We start from the raw sequence: 27,481 nt of genomic DNA on the forward strand, positions 1-27,481 counted from the left end.
CTCTCTCTCTGTCTCTCTCTCTCTCTCTCTCTCTCTCTCTGTCTCTCTCTCTCTCTCTCTCTCTCTCTCTCTCAGAGAGGAAGTGATCTACTAAGTAGCGTCTCCTCTCTCTCTCTTCTCTCTCTCTGTCTCTCTCTCTCTTCTCTCTCTCTCTCTCTCTCTGTCTCTTCTCTCTCTCTCTCTCTCTCACTCTCAGAGAGGGAAGTGATCTACTAAGTAGAGTCTCTCTCTCTCTGTCTCTCTCTCTCTCTCTCTCTCTCTCTCTCTCTCTCTCTCTGTCTCTCTCTCTCTCTCTCTCTTCTCTCTCTCTCTCTCTCTCTCTGTCTCTCTCTCTCTCTGTCTCTCTCTCTCTCTCTCTCTCTCTCTCTCTCTCTCTCTCTCTGTCTCTCTCTCTCTCTCTCTCTCTCCTCTCTCTCTCTCTCTCTCTCTCAGAGGGAAGTGATCTACTAAGTAGAGTCTCTCTCTCTCTCTCTCTCTGTCTCTCTCTCTCTCTCTCTCTCTCTCTCAGAGGAAGTGATCTACTAAGTAGAGTCTCTCTCTCTCTCTCTCTCTCTCCTCTCCTCTCTCTCTCTCATCTCTCTCTCTCCTCTCTCTCTCTCCAGAGAGGAAGTGATGTACTAAGTAGAGTCTCTCTCTCTCTCTCTCTCTCTCTCTCTCTCTCTCTCAGAGGGAAGTGATCTATTAGTAGGAGTCTCTGGGTAACTGAGCGATAAAGTGTACTGTAATTGCTTCCACACCATATTCCTCCCCCCCCCCACCATGTTACCCACATTCACAGCTTCACAGTCTGCCTCTCCTTTAACCGTTTCAGTTCGTAGGACGCATGAGGCCGTCATAAGGATCCCGAAATATTAGTGCCTACGACGTCTGTGGACGTCCTAGCGACGTCCCAGCGACGCGGGGCGAGATGAGAATATTCAGAATTTTTTCCTATTTTTTTTTCGCATTTCGCTTTCCGTATGCTAACGCTCAGTGCAACAATTAGCTTGTCATTGACTCCCATGTTAGCGCGGGCGGAAAAGAATGACTCGTATCTCCTAATCCAGGGCGCTCTCCCGCGGTGATGAATGGATCGATATGCTGGCGCTTCATTTCTGCTCCTCATCCGTCTCTCCCGCAAATATGAACGTTTTTTGGAGCGTAAAAAAAATAATTAAGATGATCGGGATGTGAGGTCTCTTTGTAAAGTCAACTTTTTAGGAAAGTGTTTTCCGGTTCATGGCTTTCAGAGTAAAAGCGATCAGACAACTCTGGCACCCCGGAGCTTCTATTTTGATGCACTTCGGCACTAAATGTGCCACTCGAATCATGAAGTCTTGAAGCAGACCACACCATGTACAGCCTTTTTTCTCAAGGTAGGGTCACCATCATAGGGTCATAGGGTCATAGGGTCATAGGGTCATAGGGTCATAGGGTCATAGGGTCACCATCATAGGGTCATAGGGTCATAGGGTCATAGGGTCATAGGGTCATAGGGTCACCATCATCTTTGGGGCAGGTTGTATTTTATACTTTGGCTATTCACTTTGTGCCGGTCTGAGCTTATAAATCAGCTGTAAAAAATAACATTTTCTGGAGGTTCCTGGTTCTGGAGGTTCCTGGTTCTGGAGGTTCCTGGTTCTGGAGGTTCCTGGTTCCTGGTTCTGGAGGTTCCTGGTTCTGGAGGTTCCTGGTTCCTGGTTCTGGAGGTTCCTGGTTCCTGGTTCTGGAGGTTCCTGGTTCCTGGTTCTGGAGGTTCCTGGTTCTGGAGGTTCCTGGCACAACATCGTTTTTTTGATGGGAGTCTGCGGCCAAACACATGGCCGATTTGTGGGTCCCTTGACTTAACCCATTCTGACCTGAGATCAGATTCACACGAGGTTTCCACTGGACACACACTGGTCTGATTAACCCATTCTGACCTGAGATCAGATTCTAAAAAATGTCAGTCGTTCTTAGATTTTTCAAAAAATAGCAGACCTACAAGCTCATAGCGCGCCACTCGGTGGCGCGATATGAGCTTGAAGATCTGCTGTTTTTCAATAGCTAAAGCATAACATGATGCCGACACCCAAAATGGGTGCCCTTTCAGAATGGGTTAAAAAGGGAGAAACACTGATATACAGTATTTGATACCTGATATAAAACATCTCATATCGCTTTTTCTTTTTTTTTTAAGTTCCTAAGCCACACAGGTCAGCATGGCAACTCTACTGTGTGTTATGTTATGTCACAGTAAGGCCGTTATGGATATACAGTACATGCCCTATTAAGACTACAGACCTTTTTTTGGTTTGGGCACGCACGGCTAACCTGACGCTGCCAGATCCAAGAAGCTTGCTACACAAATTTGTTTCACAGCTTATTGGGATCTGGGATCGCGGAAGCAAATTCGATGACGGGGCTGTTCCTTTTTTTCAAGATACTTGGTAGATGATTGGATGGGACCGTCTGTCTATCACCGTGTGGGCGTGCAAACACAACCAATCATATTGACGTGTCTATATAGCTTCACATCCGGTTTCGCACATATCCCGCCCTTAGCTCACGCTGATTGGTTCGGTACGGAACGGATTGGTGTCAGCTCAACTCCCTGAGAGATCCCAGATGAGTGCTGTGTTGGGGAACATGGTTACCCTAGCCTCGATACCCAGGCTTTCATTTCGTCTGCGCGAAAGATGAAAGCCTGGAAAAAGCCGTGGGCTGAACCAGTCTAAAAGTGGGAGTCAACCCTTCCGGGTGGGCGTCGCTCTAAATGATGTGACGTAGCGCTGCACTAGGGGGGAGAGGAGGGGCCGGGGGTGACGGACAGATCGATGAGATCCAATCAGGGTGCGCGCATTTCTGAGGCGCGACCCGCCCCTCTAGACCAGAAATGTCTCTGCTTAGGTCAGGCTATGGTTACCCAATACCGCCCTCATCTGGCAGCGTCAGGTTAACGGACGGCTTCCTGGACCGAAGACAATGTGGTGAGGAGGACTAAAGTGTTTTATCCTCGCTGCCTGCGACTGCACTCCTGGGTTCTCAGTGTATATAAGACCCTGACACTGCACAGTACACAGTACAGTACACAGTATACAGTACAGTACACAGTATACAGTACACTGCTGGAACTGTGATTCTAATCTACATCAATCTCCGACATGCTCTGACATCATTATTATTTTTTTGTAACAAAGTGTGTGCTATCTCTCCCCATTAATTTGGCTATTGAAAAATAGCAGATCTGCTCTAGTTTTTTAATTGTGAAAATGTGTGCAAATCTTTGAATATAATAGCTCAAAGCATTGCTTCTGGGGGGGGGGGTCCCTGCATGGAACAAACATATTTTCAGATGGGGGTCCGGCAGCAAAATACATATAATATTTGGGGTCCTTGACATGAAAAGGTTTGAGAACCTCCGATATAGAAACATAGGTTTTCTCACGACTGAAAATGTTTGAACAACCTAAAGTCCTAAAGTGCGATTTATGAATCAGTGTGAAAGGAGCCTCCCACAGCGCTGATTCCTAAACAATGAACACATTGTTTTGTATCGTTGGTGCCGTTCTACATACAGTACTGCCAACCAGGTGAAGAAATCACAGATTGAGGCTTTAACCTTTGCTTTTATATGAAATAATTATGCTGAGAACATTGACCCATTTTGGGCTATCATTTATTGAAAGATTAGGACCTAATTCACGCCATGCAGCATTTATTCCAGTCAAACTCTTATTTTGAAAAGCCACATTTTCAGTCGACCGGAAGTGGATTATTATTAGTATCAAAATCAGGCTTCAATTGACAAAGGACTTCGGCAATGGCGGTATAAGTGTTAAGATTTTATGGACGATGCTTCTGAACATATTGCTAGTTTGACGAAATGACTGAAATAAGTTGTGGCGACTGATAACTTGGATCCACGTGTAGTTCGTTGGGAGCATACTGTATCCTTCAGGCTGAACAGTGGCTTTATTGTAGGGTCTTTGTTCCACATTATGGGCTCTCTTCCTCCCTCCCTTTCCTCCTCTGTGGGGGGGGGGGGGTGTGGGAGGGTCTCGGAGAGAGAGGGAGAGACGTGACAGGAAAGAAAGAAAGGATGTGTTATGAGTTGCATGTATGTTGGTGTTGTGTGTGTGTGCATGTCTGTCTAGCCTGTGTGAGCTTTTCCAGGACAATGACGGCCATTTTTTTTCCCCGCCCATGCGTTCGAGCAGAGGGTCGAGGGAAAGGAGGCAAGGGGTCAGGTGTTGTAGTGGGCAGAGAGAACAGAGCACAACATCCTCTAAAACATCCTCTAAAACACTCTTTTCATATCAAGGCCCATTCATTATTCGCTATTTGAGCCACGGACCACCATTTGATGAGATTTAGCCGCTCAGACCGAAAACTAACGAATATTTTGTTATCGTTGGATTCAATTACATACACAATTCCATGCTGTACTGATGTGGTACGGTGGTACCATTAGGAGAGATAACAGGTACTGTACTGATGTGGTACGGTGGTACCATTAGGAGAGATAACAGGTACTGTACTGATGTGGTACGGTGGTACCATTAGGAGAGATAACAGGTACTGTAGATAACAGGTACTGTAGATAACAGGTACTGTACTGATGTGGTATGGTGGTACCATTAGGAGAGATAACAGGTACTGTACTGATGTGGTATGGTGGTACCATTAGGAGAGATAACAGGCTGTACTGATGTGGTACGGTGGTACCATTAGGAGAGATAACAGGTACTGTACTGATGTGGTACGGTGGTACCATTAGGAGAGATAACAGGTACTGTACTGATGTGGTACGGTGGTACCATTAGGAGAGATAACAGGTACTGTAGATAACAGGTACTGTAGATAACAGGTACTGTACTGATGTGGTATGGTGGTACCATTAGGAGAGATAACAGGTACTGTACTGATGTGGTATGGTGGTACCATTAGGAGAGATAACAGGTACTGTACTGATGTGGTATGGTGGTACCATTAGGAGAGATAACAGGTACTGTACTGATGTGGTATGGTGGTACCATTAGGAGAGATAACAGGTACTGTACTGATGTGGTATGGTGGTACCATTAGGAGAGATAACAGGTACTGTACTGATGTGGTACGGTGGTACCATTAGGAGAGATAACAGGTACTGTACTGATGTGGTACGGTGGTACCATTAGGAGAGATAACAGGTACTGTAGATAACAGGTACTGTAGATAACAGGCTGTACTGATGTGGTATGGTGGTACCATTAGGAGAGATAACAGGTACTGTACTGATGTGGTACGGTGGTACCATTAGGAGAGATAACAGGTACTGTACTGATGTGGTACGGTGGTACCATTAGGAGAGATAACAGGTACTGTAGATAACAGGTACTGTAGATAACAGGCTGTACTGATGTGGTATGGTGGTACCATTAGGAGAGATAACAGGTACTGTACTGATGTGGTACGGTGGTACCATTAGGAGAGATAACAGGTACTGTAGATAACAGGTACTGTAGATAACAGGCTGTACTGATGTGGTACCATTAGGAGAGATAACAGGTACTGTACTGATGTGGTACGGTGGTACCATTAGGAGAGATAACAGGCAAACGTTGATCAAGATAACAATTCTTCTACATTCTCTAATTGTGTAAACATCTTGTAAATTACCGTAAGTAATGTTTAACAATAATTTAACTCTTGAGAGCATAGAGTGAAACCATTTCATTTCGTTTAAGCTCTCAAAAGTTATAAGTCAGGGTCCATTTGGTTACCAACTCTCCGTCATTTAGCTGGGGACCGGCTGGAACCCCCTGGAGGACCACTGGTTGCCACTGGTTGAAAACCACTGCTCTAAAAACCCTCTGCTCTCTCAGGCAGGGAGGCAGAGGAGTGAACAGCACAGTGGAGGCTTTCTGACTTGACTCCCATGAAACTGGAGAGTACACACACACACACACACACACACACACACACACACACACACACACACACACACACACACACACACACACACACCCACACACACACCCCACGGCTGAAATATGGGTTAGTGTCGGGGGTGTCCAACACTCATTCCTAAACGTGCATAAAATACCTCACTGTCAGATGAACTCCGATCACACGTCGACTCAGCGGCAGCCGACAAAAATGACCTGCCGCCCTGCGGCCCGTGATAGGCTGACTCGATAACTGAGGTGACATTGACTGGGCCGCGATAGGCTGAGAGAGAGACCACACAACTGACCTGCCGGTGGTGGGCCGTGATAGGCCGAGGCGTTCTATGATGGGCAGATAGAGGGAGGAGTCGGGCATCTTCTCGCTCCGACACGCCTCCATGCTCAGGTACTTGAAGATGTGAACTTTACCTTTGATGCAGATCTGATGGAAGAGATGAGTTCAGAACCAATTACACTCAATCACATCACGTGCATTGATCCCATAATATACTAAGGTACGCTTCAAGGTACAGTAGGTAGGGATGCACCGATCCGATACTCGTATCGGAGATCGGCGCCGATCCAGGCTAAAATTCTAGATCGGGTATCGGTGGCAAATGGGCCGATCCATTATCCGATCCGATCCGATAATTATGTGTAATTACAGTATGAAAACAACTCCTCTGTGACACAGCAGTGTAGTATTGACAGTATAACATGTGGAATGCAGCCAGGCTAGCCTGCTCACACATTAACCTGGTCTAATTGTTGCACAGTTATTTAATAAATAATTCAGTGCATTTATATCTGTGTTTGTTACATTTTGTTTTACAAAGTTGGGAAAGTAATGTTTAAGTCAAGCCTTGATGTTGCCTTACACAAAATAATGATTCCAGACTCCACACAGTGAGGCATACAGCTTAGTAGGTTATTACGTTTCTTTGTGGGGGCTATCGGATCGGTACTCTGTATCGGCAGATACTGGACCCCCATGTATCCAAATCGGTATCGAATGCCAAAAAGCCGGATCGGTGCTTCCCTAACAGTAGGTATATTTATTCCATAGAGGGGCTGATTGTAACTTCGTAGAGCAGGGGTGGGCAACTGGCGGCCCGGGGGCCACATGCGGCCCCCACCTTCACTTAATGCGGCCCTCAGGTTAATGTCAGAATACTGATATAGACTAGTATTGATTTCAGCTGTTTACAATTCCAAACCTGCTTTAATTACTTCATGACTAGTATTAAATGACTAGCACTTCATGACTAGTATTAACATGTTATTGTCTTTTTGTGTCCAATGTAGTTATGTTAACATTTCAGAAAGTTAACATAACTTAAATGCATTTGAAATTCAATAAAAAAGGTTACTTTTCAGGATTCCAATTCAAAAATAGCAAAGAATTATTCAGGTTTTCAATTCAAATATAGCAAAAATAGCCGATCTACAAGCTCAAAATGAGCTTGTAGATCGGCTATTTTTGCTACGACAGTAACATGCACTGTGGCCCCTCTGGAGTGAGTGTGGGGGGGCTCTGTAGGGGGTTGGTCAGTGTACCTGTGTGGGGGGGCTCTGTAGAGGTGTGTCAGTGTACCTGTGTGGGGGGGGCTCTGTAGAGGTGTGTCAGTGTACCTGTGTGGGGGGGCTCTGTAGAGGTGTGTCAGTGTACCTGTGTGGGGGGGCTCTGTAGGGGGTTGGTCAGTGTACCTGTGTGGGGGGGGCTCTGTAGAGGTGTGTCAGTGTACCTGTGTGGGGGGGGCTCTGTAGGGGGTGTGTCAGTGTACCTGTGTGGGGGGGCTCTGTAGAGGTGTGTCAGTGTACCTGTGTGGGGGGGGCTCTGTAGAGGTGTGTCAGTGTACCTGTGTGGGGGGGGCTCTGTAGAGGTGTGTCAGTGTACCTGTGTGGGGGGGCTCTGTAGGGGGTTGGTCAGTGTACCTGTGTGGGGGGGCTCTGTAGGGGGTGTGTCAGTGTACCTGTGTGGGGGGGCTCTGTAGAGGTGTGTCAGTGTACCTGTGTGGGGGGGCTCTGTAGGGGGTTGGTCAGTGTACCTGTGTGGGGGGGCTCTGTAGGGGGTTGGTCAGTGTACCTGTGCGGGGGGGGCTCTGTAGGGGTGTGTCAGTGTACCTGTGTGGGGGGGGCTCTGTAGGGGGTTGGTCAGTGTACCTGTGTGGGGGGGGCTCTGTAGAGGTGTGTCAGTGTACCTGTGTGGGGGGGCTCTGTAGGGGTGTGTCAGTGTACCTGTGTGGGGGGGGCTCTGTAGGGGTGTGTCAGTGTACCTGTGTGGGGGGGCTCTGTAGAGGTGTGTCAGTGTACCTGTGTGGGGGGGCTCTGTAGAGGTGTGTCAGTGTACCTGTGTGGGGGGGCTCTGTAGGGGTGTGTCAGTGTACCTGTGTGGGGGGGCTCTGTAGGGGGTTGGTCAGTGTACCTGTGCGGGGGGGCTCTGTAGGGGGTTGGTCAGTGTACCTGTGTGGGGGGGGCTCTGTAGGGGGTTGGTCAGTACCTGTGCGGGGGGGCTCTGTAGAGGTGTGTCAGTGTACCTGTGTGGGGGGGGCTCTGTAGAGGTGTGTCAGTGTACCTGTGCGGGGGGGCTCTGTAGGGGGTTGGTCAGTGTACCTGTGCGGGGGGGCTCTGTAGGGGGTTGGTCAGTACCTGTGCGGGGGGGCTCTGTAGGGGGTTGTTCTCCAGGCGTAGCGTCTGGAGCTGGGACATCTTCCTGTAGCACACCGGGATGGTGGACACCTTGTTACACGAGAAGTCAAACTTCACCAGAGGAAGTTCTGCCAAGTCTGCAAAGACAGATCAGAGCAATCAGACAACAGCTTCAGGAGGACATTCAACATACCCCATGGTTCCATGAGACTACGCACGCACGCACGTACATGCTCATTCTCATTAGTTATATACTCGGTGGGCTTGTTATGATAACTCAAATCAATAAGGACTTGGGAGACAGTATCTCTGCCTCTCGTCGGCACAGCGATTCTGTAATCTTTCCCCTCGATTGAACAATAGAGTCGACATATTGTATTCTTTTTCCCCATGACTAATAAGGCAGACTCCGTGGGGGTTTGTAATTGCTTGCAGCAGAGTGCCTGGACCGAGTCCTCTACGTGTAAACGTCGGCCCTAATTAGATATAAAAGAGTTGGGAACGAAAATGGTTTTCTAATTGCTTTATTCTCGAGTTCCCACACTAGACGAACACAACCTGAGTGTTACAGTATGTACACAACAGGAGCGTATTTTAAATGTTAGCGGAATCAGTGTAGACACTAGACAGTAGGGGTGGGCAAAAAAAAACATTCACTCATAATTATATCGTGATTTTTAATGCCTAAAATATTTATTTGGTTAGTTTTTAGTTCATTTTATTTTATTATTTCTTTCATGACGAGTCAATGTGGCGTTTCTTCACAGGATTATTTTGTCGGCCCCCCCCATAGGAATACACAGCTTAATCAGACCAGTGTGTGTCCAGTGGAAACCTCGTATGAATCTGATCTCAGGTCAGAATGGGTTAATCAGACCCAGTGTGTGTCCAGTGGAAACCTCGTATGAATCTGATCTCAGGTCAGAATGGGTTAAGTGTCTTACTGTATAGACAACATCAGCTGTCTGAAAAACACCAATAGCTCTATGTAAATACGTGCAGGAATGTTCACACCCCCAACATACGGAAAATAATCTTTCATTATAGAGACATTTTTGCAACGTAATTACAACGACTTAATGACACTAAAACGACTTTCTGATGGAATAAAAACATTCTTTAACATTCCAGCTGTGGTAATGTGGCTAAAAACGAAAACCACAAAAAAAAAAAGAAAGAATGTATTTCGTTATATAGTGACATAACAGAGTTGGCGACTTGTGGTTCAAATCACTGGCACTGGTCACATTTAAGGACCTGACCTCGATTAGCCAAATAGTCGACTAATCGATCGAGGGAGACTTATTCGACTACCAATCTCTTAGCCGAATCATGCAAAAAAAACAAGAGATTGGCATCATTTGAAAAAATAGTATATAAGTAACCCTACAGCCTAAATGGAAGGATCCTCTGTTCCAGTATATAAGTAACCCTACAGCCTAAATGGAAGGATCCTCTGTTCCAGTATATAAGTAACCCTACAGCCTAAATGGAAGGATCCTCTATTCCAGTATATAAGTAACCCTACAGCCTAAATGGAATGATCCTCTGTTCCAGTATATAAGTAACCCTACAGCCTAAATGGAATGATCCTCTGTTCCAGTATATAAGTAACCCTACAGCCTAAATGGAATGATCCTCTGTTCCAGTATATAAGTAACCCTACAGCCTAAATGGAATGATCCTCTATTCCAGTATATAAGTAACCCTACAGCCTAAATGGAATGGTCCTCTGTTCCAGTATATAAGTAACCCTGCAGCCTAAATGGAATGGTCCTCTGTTCCAGTATATAAGTAACCCTACAGCCTAAATGGAATGGTCCTCTGTTCCAGTATATAAGTAACCCTACAGCCTAAATGGAAGGGTCCTCTGTTCCAGTATATAAGTAACCCTACAGCCTAAATGGAATGGTCCTCTATTCCAGTATATAAGTAACCCTACAGCCTAAATGGAATGATCCTCTGTTCCAGTATATAAGTAACCCTACAGCCTAAATGGAAGGATCCTCTGTTCCAGTATATAAGTAACCCTACAGCCTAAATGGAATGATCCTCTGTTCCAGTATATAAGTAACCCTACAGCCTAAATGGAATGATCCTCTGTTCCAGTACATAAGTAACCCTACACCCTAAATGGAATGATCCTCTGTTCCAGTATATAAGTAACCCTACAGCCTAAATGGAATGATCCTCTGTTCCAGTATATAAGTAACCCTACAGCCTAAATGGAATGATCCTCTGTTCCAGTACATAAGTAACCCTACACCCTAAATGGAATGATCCTCTGTTCCAGTATATAAGTAACCCTACAGCCTAAATGGAATGGTCCTCTGTTCCAGTATATAAGTAACCCTACAGCCTAAATGGAATGATCCTCTGTTCCAGTATATAAGTAACCCTACAGCCTAAATGGAATGATCCTCTGTTCCAGTATATAAGTAACCCTACAGCCTAAATGGAATGGTCCTCTGTTCCAGTATATAAGTAACCCTACAGCCTAAATGGAATGATCCTCTGTTCCAGTACATAAGTAACCCTACACCCTAAATGGAATGATCCTCTGTTCCAGTATATAAGTAACCCTACAGCCTAAATGGAATGATCCTCTGTTCCAGTATATAAGTAACCCTACAGCCTAAATGGAATGATCCTCTGTTCCAGTATATAAGTAACCCTACAGCCTAAATGGAATGATCCTCTGTTCCAGTATATAAGTAACCCTACAGCCTAAATGGAAGGATCCTCTGTTCCAGTATATAAGTAACCCTACAGCCTAAATGGAAGGATCCTCTATTCCAGTATATAAGTAACCCTACAGCCTAAATGGAATGATCCTCTGTTCCAGTATATAAGTAACCCTACAGCCTAAATGGAAGGATCCTCTGTTCCAGTATATAAGTAACCCTACAGCCTAAATGGAATGGTCCTCTGTTCCAGGGGTGCCCACACTTTTATGACTTGTTGAGAGCAACTTTTAAAATGATCAGATCTACCTACCATTGCTGAAATGTACCTGAGGGAGCTTTAGAATAGCGGCACTGGCATTACATAATAGGACAAATGCAATTGCAATGGGAAATAGAGGGAGAGAAATCTAATAGTTTAATTAAGGGTGTTTTTTTTTTTTAATTTGTAATGCTACTGACGTTTGTGCAACACTCTTAAAAACAAGACTTTGCATTGTGAGTTTGAGCTCACATTCCTACAGGCTGGGGCTCCTCACTGGCAGAGGTGAGTCAGTAGGATACGACAGTATGTCCTCCCGGTGGGGGCTCCTCACTGGCAGAGGTGAGTCAGTAGGATACGACAGCAGTGACAACACAACAGTTTTGTGTGGGGAGGAATCAATTGGCATAATAATAATAAACTTTATTTGTATAGCACCTTTCATACATAAATGCAGCTCAACGTGCTTCACAGGGCAGGACACAAAAATATAAAACAATAAAACACAAGTAGTTAAAATGATAGAACAATGGCAAAGAACAAAATTGAATATAAGAACATAAAATAAATAAAAACTAATAAAAACACCAGATGCAGCAATCAGTCAGGGCAGGGTGGGAACGTGCATAGTAAAACTCAACTAAAAAGCAAGAGTGAAGAGGTGAGTCTTGAGTTGAGATTTAAAAATGTCTACAGAGGGTGCGTGTCTGAGCTCGAATGGAAGTTTATTCCAGGCTGTAGAAGCAAAAAGCTGCCTCACCATATTTTTTTGTGCACATTCTTTTAGGCACTTCAAGTAGGCCAGCATTGGAGGACCTGATGGGGCGGTAATGGACATATCTAGGTAGGCAGTCATTTAATGACTAAATTGGGGAGAAAAATGGGGTAAGAAATACATTTCTTTGAGAGATGGAGACATAAACAGAAAGACAGCACTAACTGTTCCAGAAAGCCTCTATGGAGCCAGAGAGGTTAAAAATAACCACAGTGACCCAGGCAGCGTGGGAGGAGAGAGGAGGCGCGCACATTCACAACATGGAAATAATGAGCGTTCATTTAACCCATTCTGACCTGGGATCAGATTCATACGAGGTTTCCACTGGACACACACTGGTCTGATTAACCCTGTGAGTACACAAATGAAACGGACCCAAATAGACCTCAGATATACATGTTTTTTTTGTTTTGAATTATTTTATATTAAATGACCAGAACCAGCTGTGCGACGAATACAAAGCTGATGGTTTTTGGGCAGCTAGAGAAAAGAAAGCCGCCGCTTGTCTTGCACTCGCTCGCTGCCAATGACATGCCTCTAAGGAGGTCATTAACCCTAACCCTAACCCTAACCCTAACCCTAACCCTAACCCTACCAATGACATGCCTCTAAGGAGGTCATTAACCCTAACCCTAACCCTAACCCTAACCCTAACCCTACCAATGACATGCCTCTAAGGAGGTCATAAAAGTATATTACAGAAAATAACCCTAACCCTAACCCTAATTAGGGTGAGGGTTAGGGTTATTTTCTGTAATATACTTTTATGACCTCCTTAGAGGCATGTCATTGGTAGGGTTAGGGTTAGGGTTATTTTCTGTAATATACTTTTATGACCTCCTTAGAGGCATGTCATTGGCAGGGTTAGGGCTTAGGGTTAGGGTTAGGGTTAGGGTTATTTTCTGTAATATACTTTCATGACCTCCTTAGAGGCATGTCATTGGCAGGGTTAGGGTGCCCTAACCCTGCCAATGACATGCCTCTAAGGAGGTCATACAAGTATATTACAGAAAACCCCTAAAGCCCTAACCCTGCCAATGACATGCCTCTAAGGAGGTCATAAAAGTATATTACAGAAAATAACCCTAACCCCAACCCTAACCCTAAGCCAGGGGTCGGCAACCGGCGGCTCAAGAGCCGCTTGCGGCTCTTGAGCACTCCCCTAGTGGCTCCCTGTAGCATTACAAAAGAATCTATGAAAATGTATAATGTTTATTTTTTCACATTTTTTTTTTCATTTATGGTTTCTGTAGGAGGCCAAACGTGACAGAAACATTCTTAAGTTTCCCAATTTTGTAAAAAGTGTGTAGAATAAATATTATGATGGATTGCCTGTATGCTTAATCTGCAGTATAGCCCTGAAACATGACTGTCAGTCATGACGCAACAGCAGCCTGTTTTACGCAATCGCAGTCCAAACGTGTATATAAACATTCCGATTTAAAATATAAAGTCCTCGCCACATGTGCCACGGGAGTTAGAAATGTGCTGGTACAGCGATTAGCATTGCTGCATCCCGCGTTGTTTAATAAAAAGCATTTTTATCCGAGCGCCCCTTTTCTCAAACGGGGTTGGGAAACAGTTGCACACCGGGTGGGGGCGCGTAGTTGAAAGCCAATGGCAAAATAACTGCTCGGATAAAAATGCTTTTTATTAAACAACGCGGGATGCAGCAATGCTAATCGCTGTACCAGCAACATTCTAACACCCGTGGCACATGTGGCGAGGACTTTATATTTGGAATCTGAATGTTTATGTACACGTTTACAATGTAAATGTAGCGATTGGGTAAAACAGGCTGCAGTTGCCATGACGCACCATGGCTAAATCTGCAGTGACAAACTATCAAACAATAAATAAAACGTGGCAAGCCATTCACAGACGGTGACTATATGAAGGAGTCATATAGACGTTTTATTATCTCCCGGGTTGCAACGAAACAGCAAAGCAGCAGCCAGCAGTGGTGGAGTTTAAAGCTGCGATCCACTTCTTAAAAGTTTGCTCCCTTCTGCCTTCCCACACACTTGTGTGGAAAACATGGAATGCTCTTCCAGACAATTATGTGAACATGAAGAAACTCGCATTTGGAGTATTATCCATCTTTGGATCAACGTACTTTTGTGAGCAGATATTCTCAAACATGAACTACATTAAATCCAAATACCGCACACGCCTCACCGATGAGAGCTTGCAGTCGTGTGTGAAGATTAAAGTGACATTTTACATGCCCAATGTTGAGAAGCTCTCCAGCGATGTCCACACACAGAAATCACATTAAACGGGTAAGAACACAATGCAAAAAACATGGCATAATAATGGAGGGTGCGTTGACTGCGTTCGGAAATGCGCACCGGGAGCGCACTCGCCTATTAGTTTGCATTGCACAGTGCGCTATTTCCGAACGGGCTTGAACCATAGCGCACTTTTTATTTTGATAGATAGGCTAATATCCACTTGCAGCCCTGTTGTCTTCATTATATAAGCATTTTAAGGCTTACATTTTTTTTGCGGCTCCAGATAGATTTTGAATTAATTTTTTTGGTCGAAAATGGCTCATTCAACATCTTGGGTTGCCGACCCCTGCCCTAAGCCCTAACCCTGCCAATGACATGCCTCTAAGGAGGTCATGAAAGTATATTACAGAAAACCCCTAACCCTAACCCTAAGGTTAGGGTTGGGGTTAGGGTTATTTTCTGTAATATACTTTTATGACCTCCTTAGAGGCATGTCATTGGCAGGGTTAGGGCTTTAGGGGTTTTCTGTAATATACTTGTATGACCTCCTTAGAGGCATGTCATTGGCAGGGTTAGGGCTTTAGGGGTTTTCTGTAATATACTTGTATGACCTCCTTAGAGGCATGTCATTGGCAGGGTTAGGGCTTTAGGGGTTTTCTGTAATATACTTGTATGACCTCCTTAGAGGCATGTCATTGGCAGGGTTAGGGTAGAGGCATGTCATTGGTAGGGTTAGGGTTAGGGTTAGGGTTATTTTCTGTAATATACTTTTATGACCTCCTTAGAGGCATGTCGTTGGCAGGGTTAGGGCTTTAGGGTTATTCTCTGTAATATACTTTAATGACCTCCTTAGAGGCATGTCATTGGCAGGGTTAGGGCCCTAACCCTGCCAATGACATGCCTCTAAGGAGGTCTAACCCTAACCCTAACCCTAAGCCCTAACCCTGCCAATGACATGCCTCTAAGGAGGTCATTAAAGTATATTACATAACCCTAACAGTGCGGCGAAATTTAAATCATGTGCAGACGGCGACACTCTTGGCTGGAGTTGATGAGGGAGAGCCGAGCAGAGCTCCAAATAGCTCACATCAGCAAGCATTATCCTGCTAATTAGCTTAAATAAGGCATTTAACACATACATACTATACATGCACACGCGCACACGCACACACAGAACATCCCCCACGGCACTGCCAACGTGTATACATGTTTTAGAGGGGTGCCTACTGCATACGTTGGTTAGACATACTAACAGCTCCGGACATGTGTGGCAGGTTAAAACTAACCAGTTGCTCGCGACATGTGTGGCAGGTTACAATTAACCTGCGGCAGGTTACAACTGACCCGTGGCTCCCGACATGCGTGGCCGGTTACATACAACTAACCCGTGGCAGGTTAAAACTGTTACCCGTGGCTTCCTGTGAGGTTAGGTTTAGGGTTGGGTTTTGTGTAGGGTGTCGAACTCATGACTGTAGGACTGTTACGGACCAAACACATGCATTCCGGTTTTATTGCTTATTATTTAAGACTTGTATACATGTCTTAGGCATCCAATGTTCTAAACGGGTGAGCTAAACTGATAAGAACAGCGTGTTCCTCCTAGGGATGAATCAAAAGGTCTGCGGTTCTATCATTGGGTGGTAAAGGTTTACTGTGAATGTAAATGCTGTCTGCGCGCGCGTGGCCGAGGAACGCACATACAAAGATGCCATTGCCTGGCCCTGTATTGTCAATGGTCAAACCTTTCTTTATTAAGGAATATAATATGCCTTTTGAACGACAATTGAACGACTGAGTTGAACGACAGTTTGGGGATCCAATGGAGTTAGGAGGTTTAGTCAGAATTAGTAGTTGTAGTAATGTTCAGCAACTACTGACTAAAGACAATATACATTTGCATGGGAAAAAAATCACACCCGTGTGAACTGAGTGGTGCAACTCCCCCCTCTCTCTCTCTCTCTCTCTCTCTCATTAGCAGGCAACAGTGCAGCACTATCCCTCTCTGTTTCTGGCACAACAGCGCCCCTATTGGTACTAATAGTCATAGTCACATAGGTAGGTGGGTTAACGTCACATAGGCGGACACATAGGTAGGTGAACACGGACATTGCTGTTCCTTGGAGTGGTTGCACCACTCAAAAATTAGAACCGTTTGAGAATCCTGATCTCAAGTCTTGTGGAAAACAATCAAGATTCACATTTTGAGCAAGAATCGTGCAACACTATAGTCCACTTTTCAGGATTCAAATTCCAATGTTTTGAGCCCGTAGATTGGCTATTTATTCCGCTTCTGTGTGACACTGTAGTAGTATGACTAAATAGATTTTTTGTTTGTTTGAAGGGGTTTCTGCCCGAAGGCAACGATATGAATAAACTATCGTGATGATGATTTTATGTTAATAATGTTTTCTGGAATTTGATCAGTATACTATGCAGTCATTGTATTTGTAATGTACATGCCCATGACAATATTCTACTTTGGACAAAAATAAGTCAACCCTATAATGTTTATATGTTATAAATGGATGTAACACATATCTGCAACAGTAACCATTATTCATGGACTAAATTGGGAGAAAATTTTTAAACCAAAAAAAACAAATTATATACAGTATACAGTAATACAAGAAAACCGCAAAAGAATGAAGTTGAGACACTGAAATTAGCTGCTCTGGAGTCTGGACCATATCTTGTTTGGAAAAGCGTTCCAAGATGAAGCACTGCTCTCTGGTTTTATTGAAGTGCTTTCATGTTTGCCAGACGACTGCATGTAACACGGGTGACAGTTGACACGCACTCACAGTGACACTGTGTCGTTGTTGACATTTGTCACAGCATCTTTCGTGTCACATTATGTCACAAGACATTTCCATAAGAGTCAAACGTTGTTCCTTTATTTCCCATGTTTCCTATTCACTTCACAGGGTTTGCCCTCATTCTCCATATGAAGGACCCCCCAAATGCCCACACTAGCCTCTGGGTCCCAAACTGCTGCATCAAATGCCCACACTAGCCTCTGGGTCCCAAACTGCTGCATCAAATGCCCATACTAGCCTCTGGGTCCCAAACTGCTGCATCAAATGCCCACACTAGCCTCTGGGTTCCAAACTGCTGCATCAAATGCCCACACTAGCCTCTGGGTCCCAAACTGCTGCATCAAATGCCCATACTAGCCTCTGGGTCCCAAACTGCTGCATCAAATGCCCACACTAGCCTCTGGGTCCCAAACTGCTGCATCAAATGCCCACACTAGCCTCTGGGTCCCAAACTGCTGCATCAAATGCCCACACTAGCCTCTGGGTCCCAAACTGCTGCATCAAATGCCCACACTAGCCTCTGGGTCCCAAACTGCTGCATCAAATGCCCACACTAGCCTCTGGGTCCCAAACTGCTGCATCAAATGCCCACACTAGCCTCTGGGTCCCAAACTGCTGCATCAAATGCCCACACTAGCCTCTGGGTCCCAAACTGCTGCATCAAATGCCCATACTATAGCCTCTGGGTCCCAAACTGCTGCATCAAATGCCCACACTAGCCTCTGGGTCCCAAACTGCTGCATCAAATGCCCACACTAGCCTCTGGGTCCCAAACTGCTGCATCAAATGCCCACACTAGCCTCTGGGTCCCAAACTGCTGCATCAAATGCCCACACTAGCCTCTGGGTCCCAAACTGCTGCATCAAATGCCCATACTATAGCCTCTGGGTCCCAAACTGCTGCATCAAATGCCCACACTATAGCCTCTGGGTCCCAAACTGCTGCATCAAATGCCCATACTAGCCTCTGGGTCCCAAACTGCTGCATCAAATGCACACACTAGCCTCTGGGTCCCAAACTGCTGCATCAAATGCCCACACTAGCCTCTGGGTCCCAAACTGCTGCATCAAATGCCCACACTAGCCTCTGGGTCCCAAACTGCTGCATCAAATGCCCACACTAGCCTCTGGGTCCCAAACTGCTGCATCAAATGCCCACACTAGCCTCTGGGTCCCAAACTGCTGCATCAAACTACAGCTCTGTAAAAACCTTTTTAAAACAGTGTTCCTCAAACATTTTCATCTGAAGGAAAGTCTAATTGATTTGGCTGCGGACCCCCATCCAAAATGTTGTGCCAGGGACCCCCATGAGAAAAGATTTTTCAAAATGTACATTAAAGCTCGCTAATGCGATGAGTTGTGAGCTTGTAAATACATTAAAATAAGGGTTAAAGATTAAGATTAAACTGTTCCTCATTTTACTGGTGATGGGGACCACCTGAGACCACTTCAAGGACCCCTGGGGGGTGCCTGAGACCCACTTTGAGAAGTAATGGACACCAAACTGCTCAGTAATACCTCTTTTTCTTTCTTTTTTAACCCATTCTGACCTGAGATCAGATTCATACGAGGTTTCCACTGGACACACACTGGTCTGATGAACCCATTCTGACCTGAGATCAGATTCATACGAGGTTTCCGCCGGACACACACTGGTCTGATGAACCCATTCTGACCTGAGATCAGATTCATACGAGGTTTCCACTGGACACACACTGGTCTGATGAACCCATTCTGACCTGAGATCAGATTCTAAAAATGTCAGTCGCTCTTCGATTTTTCAAAAATAGCAGACCTACAAGCTCGTATCGCGCCACTCGGTGGCGCGATATGAGCTTGTAGATCTGCTATTTTTAAATAGCTAAAGCATAACATGATGCTGACACCAAAATGGGTGCCCGTTCAGAATGGGTTAAGAAAAAGAGAACTCGACCCAAACTGCCATGGTGGTCTTATCGTCATTGTCGAGGCTCCACAGTCATAGAAACTCTAGAAGTTCAATGTCCCTCCCATCCTCAGGGCTCCCGTCCAATCCGCTCCCTCGAAACCCTCCCCAGCCCCCCTGCCGTGTCGTCGCCACGGCGTCGAGCCGCTGTGCCAGATCACGTCTCATCAATCAGTCGGAGCGCGGCGGATAACGGCGGAGCGCGCGCCGTCTGCTAAGCACGAAGGAAACGGACATAAATCTTCAGAGAGACGTGAGGAGTGGAGGAGACGCAGCCGTGGAGGGGACGAAGCTGCATGGAGGAATGCTCTGGAACGCTCATCATATATCAGCACTCTGAGTAAACAGAGATGCAATGTGCTCAACAACATCTTCATTATGTCACAGGCTTGACCCGTCCACTCCCGTTGTAGTTGTTGTTGTTTCTTTATTGACCACCTGAACCCCAGCATGCTTATTCTGGGGGGGGGGGGGGGGGGGGTATTCACCACACAATAGCCGATCTACAAGCTCACTACACACCACAAAGATATTTGGTATAGACAATGGTCCAAGTACAGTTGTAACTCTGTCCGTTTTACTACGACTAGATGGTATACTGTAAGTTGTTAAAGGAGAATTCCATACTAAAAGGCTTTCTTATCTTTCTTTGTAGTTGTTACGTCCCCATCAAAGAGGTCCAGGTGTTATTTTGTGCAAAAGCTCCTTATTGGCTATTTCCCCTACCATAAGCCCTAAATGAATTGCATTGCATTGAATGGGATGTATGGGGTGTTGTGCTAATTTGCTTATTTCCATCTAAATAAGTAGTAAAGTGTGCCGCTTGGGTTATTATTTACATTATGAAGAGAGGATATATACAAAAAATATATTATTTTGAGCGATGGAAATAAGCGAATTAGCACAACACCCCATAGCCCCATTCAATTCAATGCAATTCATTTAGGGCATATGGTAGGGGAAATAGCCAATAAGGAGCTTTTGCACAAAATAACACCTGGACCTCTTTGGTGGGGACGTAACAACTACAAAGAATGGTAAGAAAGCCTTTTAGTATGGAATTCTCCTTTAAAGGACAGAAAGATAGGGTCGGCACACTGGAGGATGCTCCAAAACCTTTATTTAATGGAACCATAAAATAAACGTAATTATTATTATTATTATTATTAATAAAAAATAAAAATAAAAATAAACCTTTTACGTTTTGGAGCATCTTCCAGTGTGTTTATATTATTCTAACCTCGGCCCGGCACCTGTTTTTCAGTGAGTGGATGTGCATGCCTTATTGTGTTCACCACCATCATTAATTACTAAATTATTATAATTTTTTTCTGTTATTTTTTCACCTAAACGTCATCAGTGATGTTCATTGCAATGCCATTTCAATGCCATTGGTCATGATATTTGCATATAAATACCCCCCACAGAGGCTGAAATTCACACGCGATTTTGAATTTTTTTTAACCTAAGACTTTTGACCTTTACCCTAATAAAAGTAGGTAAAATAATTGTAATATATGTTTTTTTGTGTTCATTAGAATGTCTAGAACATGTTTTATTCATTATTGTGAAAGATATCCCCCAAATGTAAATTATGAATTTATTATATTATTATATAATTATTATATAATTATTATAAAATTTCCATCAAACTTTATTCTTTTATTTTTTTTAACATATTTTTTAGTCTTAGTCCTAGTAGTACAAAGTAGTAGTAAGGTTGAAATCTATTTTTTGCAAGTAGAAATTAATGCGGGTGTTAGAGGGTTAAAGTCCCATACCAGCTGTGACTATGTCATAGTCACAGCTGGCCACATCGTTTACAAAAACCTATAGACCGCTATTGCCATTTTGATTTTATTTTTGAGACTTTACAGTCAACGTTACAGATTGTACAATCTTTAGCTGCAACTCTGTAATGTTAAAATCCCTCTAAATCGGCTAAAGCTTGAAATGCAGCTCTTTTATTTGGGAAACCCCAGAGACCTGAAGAAGATCCACTGGATCGAAACGGATAAAGAGTCTTTTTTGGTATTCCTATTATGGTGTGCAGGTTCCATCCACCTGTAAACTGAAGTCTATGGTCTAAGTGTTCTATAAAAAAATTAGGGCTGTCAAAGTTAACGCACTATTAACTAGTTAACTCACAATCCTTTTAACGGCACTATTTTTTTTAACGCGTGATTAACGCACTGTGAAGTCTGACAGAATGGTTGAGAGACGCATGGCAATTTTACACTGAAGAGTTGAATAATTGTTAAACAGCTGCATTACTTAAGTTAATTTAAGTCTACACAATTAGAAAACTTAGAAAACATGTTATTTTGACAACATGGCCTCTCTTGTAATGGTACCATTGGCCAACATCAATACAGTTCTTTAGTTTGGGTCTGGAAGGCTAAATGTCATCAAATGGTGGTTCCGTGGCTCAAATGCAGAATAAATAATGGGCCTTGATAAGAAAAATCTTGAAAACCACTGATTTAAGGTATATTTAGAACGGATAAAAAAGATGTGATTAATTTGCGATTAATCACAGTTAACTATGGACAATCATGCGATTAATCAGATTAAATATTTTAATCGATTGACAGCCCTAAAAAAAAAATAAAAATAGCGGATTGGGCAAAATCGTTATCAGCCTGTAATCAAAATCAAATGATCGGGAATCGGATGAGGAGCAACACAAAACAAACGTGATCGGGACGTCCCCACCTAGTGGATGTGCGTATTCTCAACCCCCGAGAAAGGCCATATTATCCCATTCTGAACGGGCACCCATTTCAGTGTTGGCATCATGTTATGCTTTAGCTATTGAAAAATAGCAGATCTACAAGCTCATATCGCGCCACCGAGTGGCGCGATACGAGCTTGTAGGTCTGCTATTTTTGAAAAAAATTGAAGAACAACTGACATTTTTAGAATCTGATCTCAGGTCAGAATGGGTTCGTCAGACCAGCGTGTGTCCAGTGGAAACCTCGTATGAATCTGATCTCAGGTCAGAATGGGTTATCTGACTGACACAGTAAGGGGAACTGTGTAAATCTATAAATACTGTTGTTTCTATACACTGCATGTGATGATAACCAGCAACAGCTGTAAGTAGAATTTGACCCCACAGCCAGTATGGTGGCACTGGCTGTTGGTACAGTATATAACTGCATCAATGGGTTTAGGGTTCATGAGAGGATAACCCTCTGACAGGGCCCTGACACATCGTCTATGAGAGAGAGAGAGCATCTACCATTCTGACCTGAGATCAGATTCATACGAGGTTTCCGCCGGACAAACACTGGGTCTGATTAACCCATTCTGACCTGAGATCAGATTCTAAAAATGTCAGTCGCTCTTCGATTTTTCAAAAATAGCAGACCTACAAGCTCGTATCGCGCCACTCGGTGGCGCGATATGAGCTTGTAGATCTGCTATTTTTAAATAGCTAAAGCATAACATGATGCTGACACCAAAATGGGTGCCCGGTCAGAATGGGTTAACTAAGCATTATGTTATACTTTAGCTATTGAAAAGTAGCAGATCAGCCACTCGAAAAATCGTGAAAATGTGGCCCACAAATCATTGCATATAATATTATTTCAGACATTCAAGACTTTTTATTTATTTCGACGTCAGGCCCTAATGGGTTAAAACCACAGGCGTGTGACGCAAAACGTGTCTGTAAATCTCCAGAGTCATACCTGAGGAGTTGGAGCCACATGACGAACTGTGGAGGCTGGAACCACATTGTGGAAAATACACACGCATCACAAATGGACGGAGATTTGTGGGCCATGGACCAATTTGTATGGGTCACGACTCGAGTAAAAGTACCATCTTCTTTTCCTACATTTAAAAAAAATATTTTTTTTTTCATTTTTTTTTTTTTAAACAGTTTGCCTGCCAGGAATAGTTTAATCCAGGTTACTGGCGCTGCTATTTACGACATTCCCGCCTTTTGTTTTATGTGTTTAATCCGCCGTTATTGCAATAAATAAAAATAAACTCTGTCTTTGCCGCGGAGATAGAGACTAGATGCTTTCGTTTTGATGACGAAACCGGAAATCAACACATGCTGTGGGCTGCTAGGGCTTCTGGGAAATTGAGGCCAATGCAAATGAATGGACTACAACTCCTCATGGAGGAGGCTCTTGTGCTGCGATCGCGTCACCAGCCAAGATGGCGGGTGGTGCGATCGGATCATAACAAACGGGGGGGACCTTTTTTCGCCGGATTTTCACGGATCAAAAGCCCAAATAATTCAGCGTATGCTCTAAAGGTAATACAACAATCTGGGCAGTGAAGGGTATTTGATTAAAATGCGGGTTACGCGTTTAAAGGTATATTCAGTGATTTCACTTAATTCAAATATCACTTATTTTTTTGTTTTGTTGTGATAATCCTCCCTACTATAGAGTGTGCTGGCCATATAAGGAGTTCCTCCCTGTCCCCAGTTAACCCCTGGGGGTCAAAAAAACCTTAGGTTTCGTTTTTGACTCTCTATCCTGATTGGACGAAAGGCTGGGTCCCACAGCCAAAAACGAAACCTAAGGTTTTTTGAGTGAAATCACTGAATATACCTTTAAATCAGTCAAACTGTTTAAAACAAATAATCTACGAAATTTCTTGAATGAAAGAGAGCCGATCTACAAGCTCACAACACGTTGTGCGCTTGTACATGTACAGTAGATCTGCTATACAGAAATAACAGATCTACTGTAAAAGAGCACAACGGGTCACTGTGACGGTGTTCCAAGCTTGTAGATCCGCTATATTATTGCAAGTTGTATGACAGACAGTAGTGCACTGCTTTATGAAATATGGAGATATACGGTTTTGGTCCAACAGCAACAATATACTAGGGATGGTGTGGAATGATCAATGTCTTTCACACACCATATGTTATCACAGTTTCACACACTAGACCTGTGGCTTATGCCCGTTGGCAACTGGCCTACGTGGGAACGATGCAAGTTGGGAACCTAGTATGCAATACCCGTTGTCCTAGCACCCTGGAGATCTCTGTATCTGTATGTCTGTCTGCCTGCCTGTGTCTGAAGAGTGCAAACTGACTGTGAAAAGTGGACTGGTTAAGTAAACAAATTCTACAGGTGAGGGGATTTAGGCTCATTAGGTCCACTGGCAGAGCCTGACCAGAGCCTTTTGTGGCGCTTCTGGACAACCGTGTATCCGACCGACTCAAGGCCGGCTACTGCACTCCCTGTGGTGGTGTAGAACGTGCGTGTCAAATTTGAAGTCGGGGGGGGGGGGGGGGGGGGGGGGGGGGGGGGAACGGTTCTCGAGTTACGTTGATTACAGACTTCTATTGTCAGCACTGTTGCCAAATCTGCTTATTATTAGAAACTCTGCAGGCTTTGGTTTCCTGTAAATGTAAATGTGACTGTAGATATTTTACAACACCAATCGTGTATGGGGGCCACTGGTCACTGCCAATGTGGGGGTCCTTAACATGAAAAATGTTTGAAAACTACTGCTGTAAAATAACTAGACGATAAAGGTCAACTGACCTGCCTTAGTGGATTCTTTTGGGTTTGTATGCATCAATCTGTCTGCCAACTGAGCAGGTTCACTACAGTAAATATGGGGCGCCATAGTTTTGCGTCTATGGGGTTAACATTACTCTAATAGACCCCCAGGTGTTCTCTATGTGTCTATGGGGTTAACATTACTCTAATAGACCCCCAGGTGTTCTCTATGTGTCTATGGGGTTAACATTACTCTAACAGACCCCCAGGTGTTCTCTATGTGTCTATGGGGTTAACATGACTCTAATAGACCCCCAGGTGTTCTGTATGTGTCTATGGGGTTAACGTTACTCTAATAGACCCCCAGGTGTGGTTATTATAATATGCAAATATGTTCCCTGTGTACTTTTGGCTTCTTCCTGAAAGCTTGAGTGAAAAGGCCCAATCGAAATGCACCACTTTAGTGACACACTGAAATCAGCCCCGCCCCTTATTAGCATAAGGGAGCGGCTTAAGTTCAAGTGGGCGGTGCTAAGGTGAAAACTAGGTATACTTAAAACCCATTCTGACCTGAGATCAGATTCAACAAGGTTTCCACTGGACACACACTGGTCTGATTATAACCCATTCTGACCTGAGATCAGATTCTAAAAATGTCAGTCGTTCTTCGATTTTTTTCAAAAATAGCAGACCTACAAGCTCATATCGCGCCACTCGGTGGCGCGATATGAGCTTGTAGATCTGCTATTTTTCAATAGCTAAAGCACGACATGATGCCAACACCAAAATGGGTTCCCGTTCAGAATGGGTTAATGCACAGACATAGGTGTGGCCACATAAAAAAACATCATTCTTCATTCTGTATACTTTCTTTTTGGAAAGATAATCTCCCTCCTAGTTTAATCATAATCACGTCTTTAATATGATGAACACTGAAAGGACAGGACTTTATTTCATGCAAGTGGTTTTGTTTTGTTTTTTACTTCAGGAGGCTTAAAAGCTAAAAAAAGAAAAACAAATCAGAGGGTCGGGAAAGCCAGGGGAAATCATATTTGAAGTCAAGTGTAACAAAAACATGCAGTTCCCCCCCCCCCCCCCCCCCTGCCTTCATCAATGCTACTGGACACTGTACAGTTGGGAGGTAGAAAAAGCCTTGGTGTAATTTGGTTTGGTTTAATCTGGTAGCGTGCCAAGTTACCCAACAATAGAAATACAAAAGCATTTAAAATGCATGCTATGTTATGAATTTGCTCATTTCCTACCGATCTTGACCTCCAGATAATGGTTTTATGAATTCAGAGAAGGGAGCCCATAAATAAAACAGCGCTGGGCGCTTTCCTCTGGAAAGCTGCAGCGTTGGTGGCGTGCCCAGAAGTGACGTGTGACTGTCCCTATAACGTCCAATAGAGCTAACTTTATGTCAGCCTCTTGGTGACTGCGAGGCTGTTTCCAGAGGTCAGGCGGAGGGCACAGGATATTTGGGGGGACGGAACGGGCGTGGTGGTAGCACAGACTCAGAGCTGTGTGGACGGTGGTGGAAGCTCCACCTGCCTTCGCTTGAGGAAAGGATATCATGAATATAACGGCTCGACAGTCTGGATCAGGGGGGCAGTCAGCCAGATATTTCATGAAGCCTCATTTGAAATCGGTAGTTCATATAATGGCCTGTTGGACTGCTGGACTGGACCCAAAAAGCCCCATAGCTCCATAGAGGCCCATGTATTTTGGCCCAACTTCACCTAGACTGTATTACCTTAATAAACATGGTCATGAATACTTTCTTCTTCCAGTCACTAGTTTAAAGTCTCATTTCTAATGTCATAATATTCTTTTTGGAAAATTATGGTCCCATTAATTAAAAAAATGACCATAAAGTCGCGTATGTTCTGAGGGGCGTGGCTACCGTTACAGTCTATGATCGGGATTCCCCTCCCACAGACAAGAGTCTACTCCTCCCACTCGAGTCAAAATAAAAACCAACGGAGAAGAAGGGGGGAAGTCCCGCCTCGTTGTCTGGGCAGCCAATGACCAGCTGGTACAAAACGGAGCCAGCCAATGGCCAGCTGGTACCAAAAGATGGCGACTTACATCAGGAATTAGCATATCATTACAGGCTTCATTTTACGTTCATGTTAGACCCGGGGAACGCTTTGTCCATATTTTTTACAGTCTATGGTCTGGATACTGAAAAAAAGGTCCTTATACAGTCTAGATCAGTGCATGGTTCTCAAAGTGGCGGTCCTGGTACACCCAGGGGGTTCTTGATGGGTCTCCAGGGGGTCCACAGCTAAATTAGGTAAACCCCTCATTCTACTAAATCAGTAGCTTTCAAACTCAGAAATAGTACATGATGTAGAAGTGTGTAGAAACATGTAGAAGGCCAAATACATATTAATGTGGGGGTCGTTGACATGGAAATGTTTAAGAACCACTAGTCTATATACCGTACGTTTGTTAAATATAAAGTCCTTATAGTCTGGATAGTTTAGATTTCTTGGTGGAGCATCGACTGTTTCAACTGTTTCTGCCCTCATATCAGGGAACGAAACAAATACAGTTTTATCTGATCTGGCCTCATTCGGTTCATTCTTATTCTGCTCCAACTGGGGACAACCAGTTATAGAACCAGTTAAAGGACAACTTTAGTTTTTTTCAACCAAGGTTCATGTTTTAGGTTGTTATTAGAGAAACTAAAAGATGAGTGTTTTTTTTTTTTCATTTGTTGCCTTCTTTCGTTTTAGGGAGTTTA

The 27,481-nt window shown here is 44.1% G+C and overlaps 1 protein-coding gene across 1 annotated transcript in view; it reads right to left on the bottom strand.

Annotated features, from left to right (window-relative positions):
• lrch1 (leucine-rich repeats and calponin homology (CH) domain containing 1) overlaps nucleotides 1-27,481 on the bottom strand; it is a gene marked incomplete at both ends in the record, with an annotated part of 209,233 nt that overhangs the window by 73,037 nt on the left and 108,715 nt on the right. Inside the window, 2 exon segments of the mRNA XM_083776022.1 lie at nucleotides 6,190-6,330; nucleotides 8,538-8,674. Coding sequence (XP_083632148.1) covers nucleotides 6,190-6,330; nucleotides 8,538-8,674 — 278 coding nt within the window.

This window comes from Protomyctophum parallelum (genome assembly GCF_964188405.1).
Source record: "Protomyctophum parallelum genome assembly, chromosome: 11".
In the NCBI taxonomy this organism is placed as follows: domain Eukaryota; kingdom Metazoa; phylum Chordata; class Actinopteri; order Myctophiformes; family Myctophidae; genus Protomyctophum; species Protomyctophum parallelum.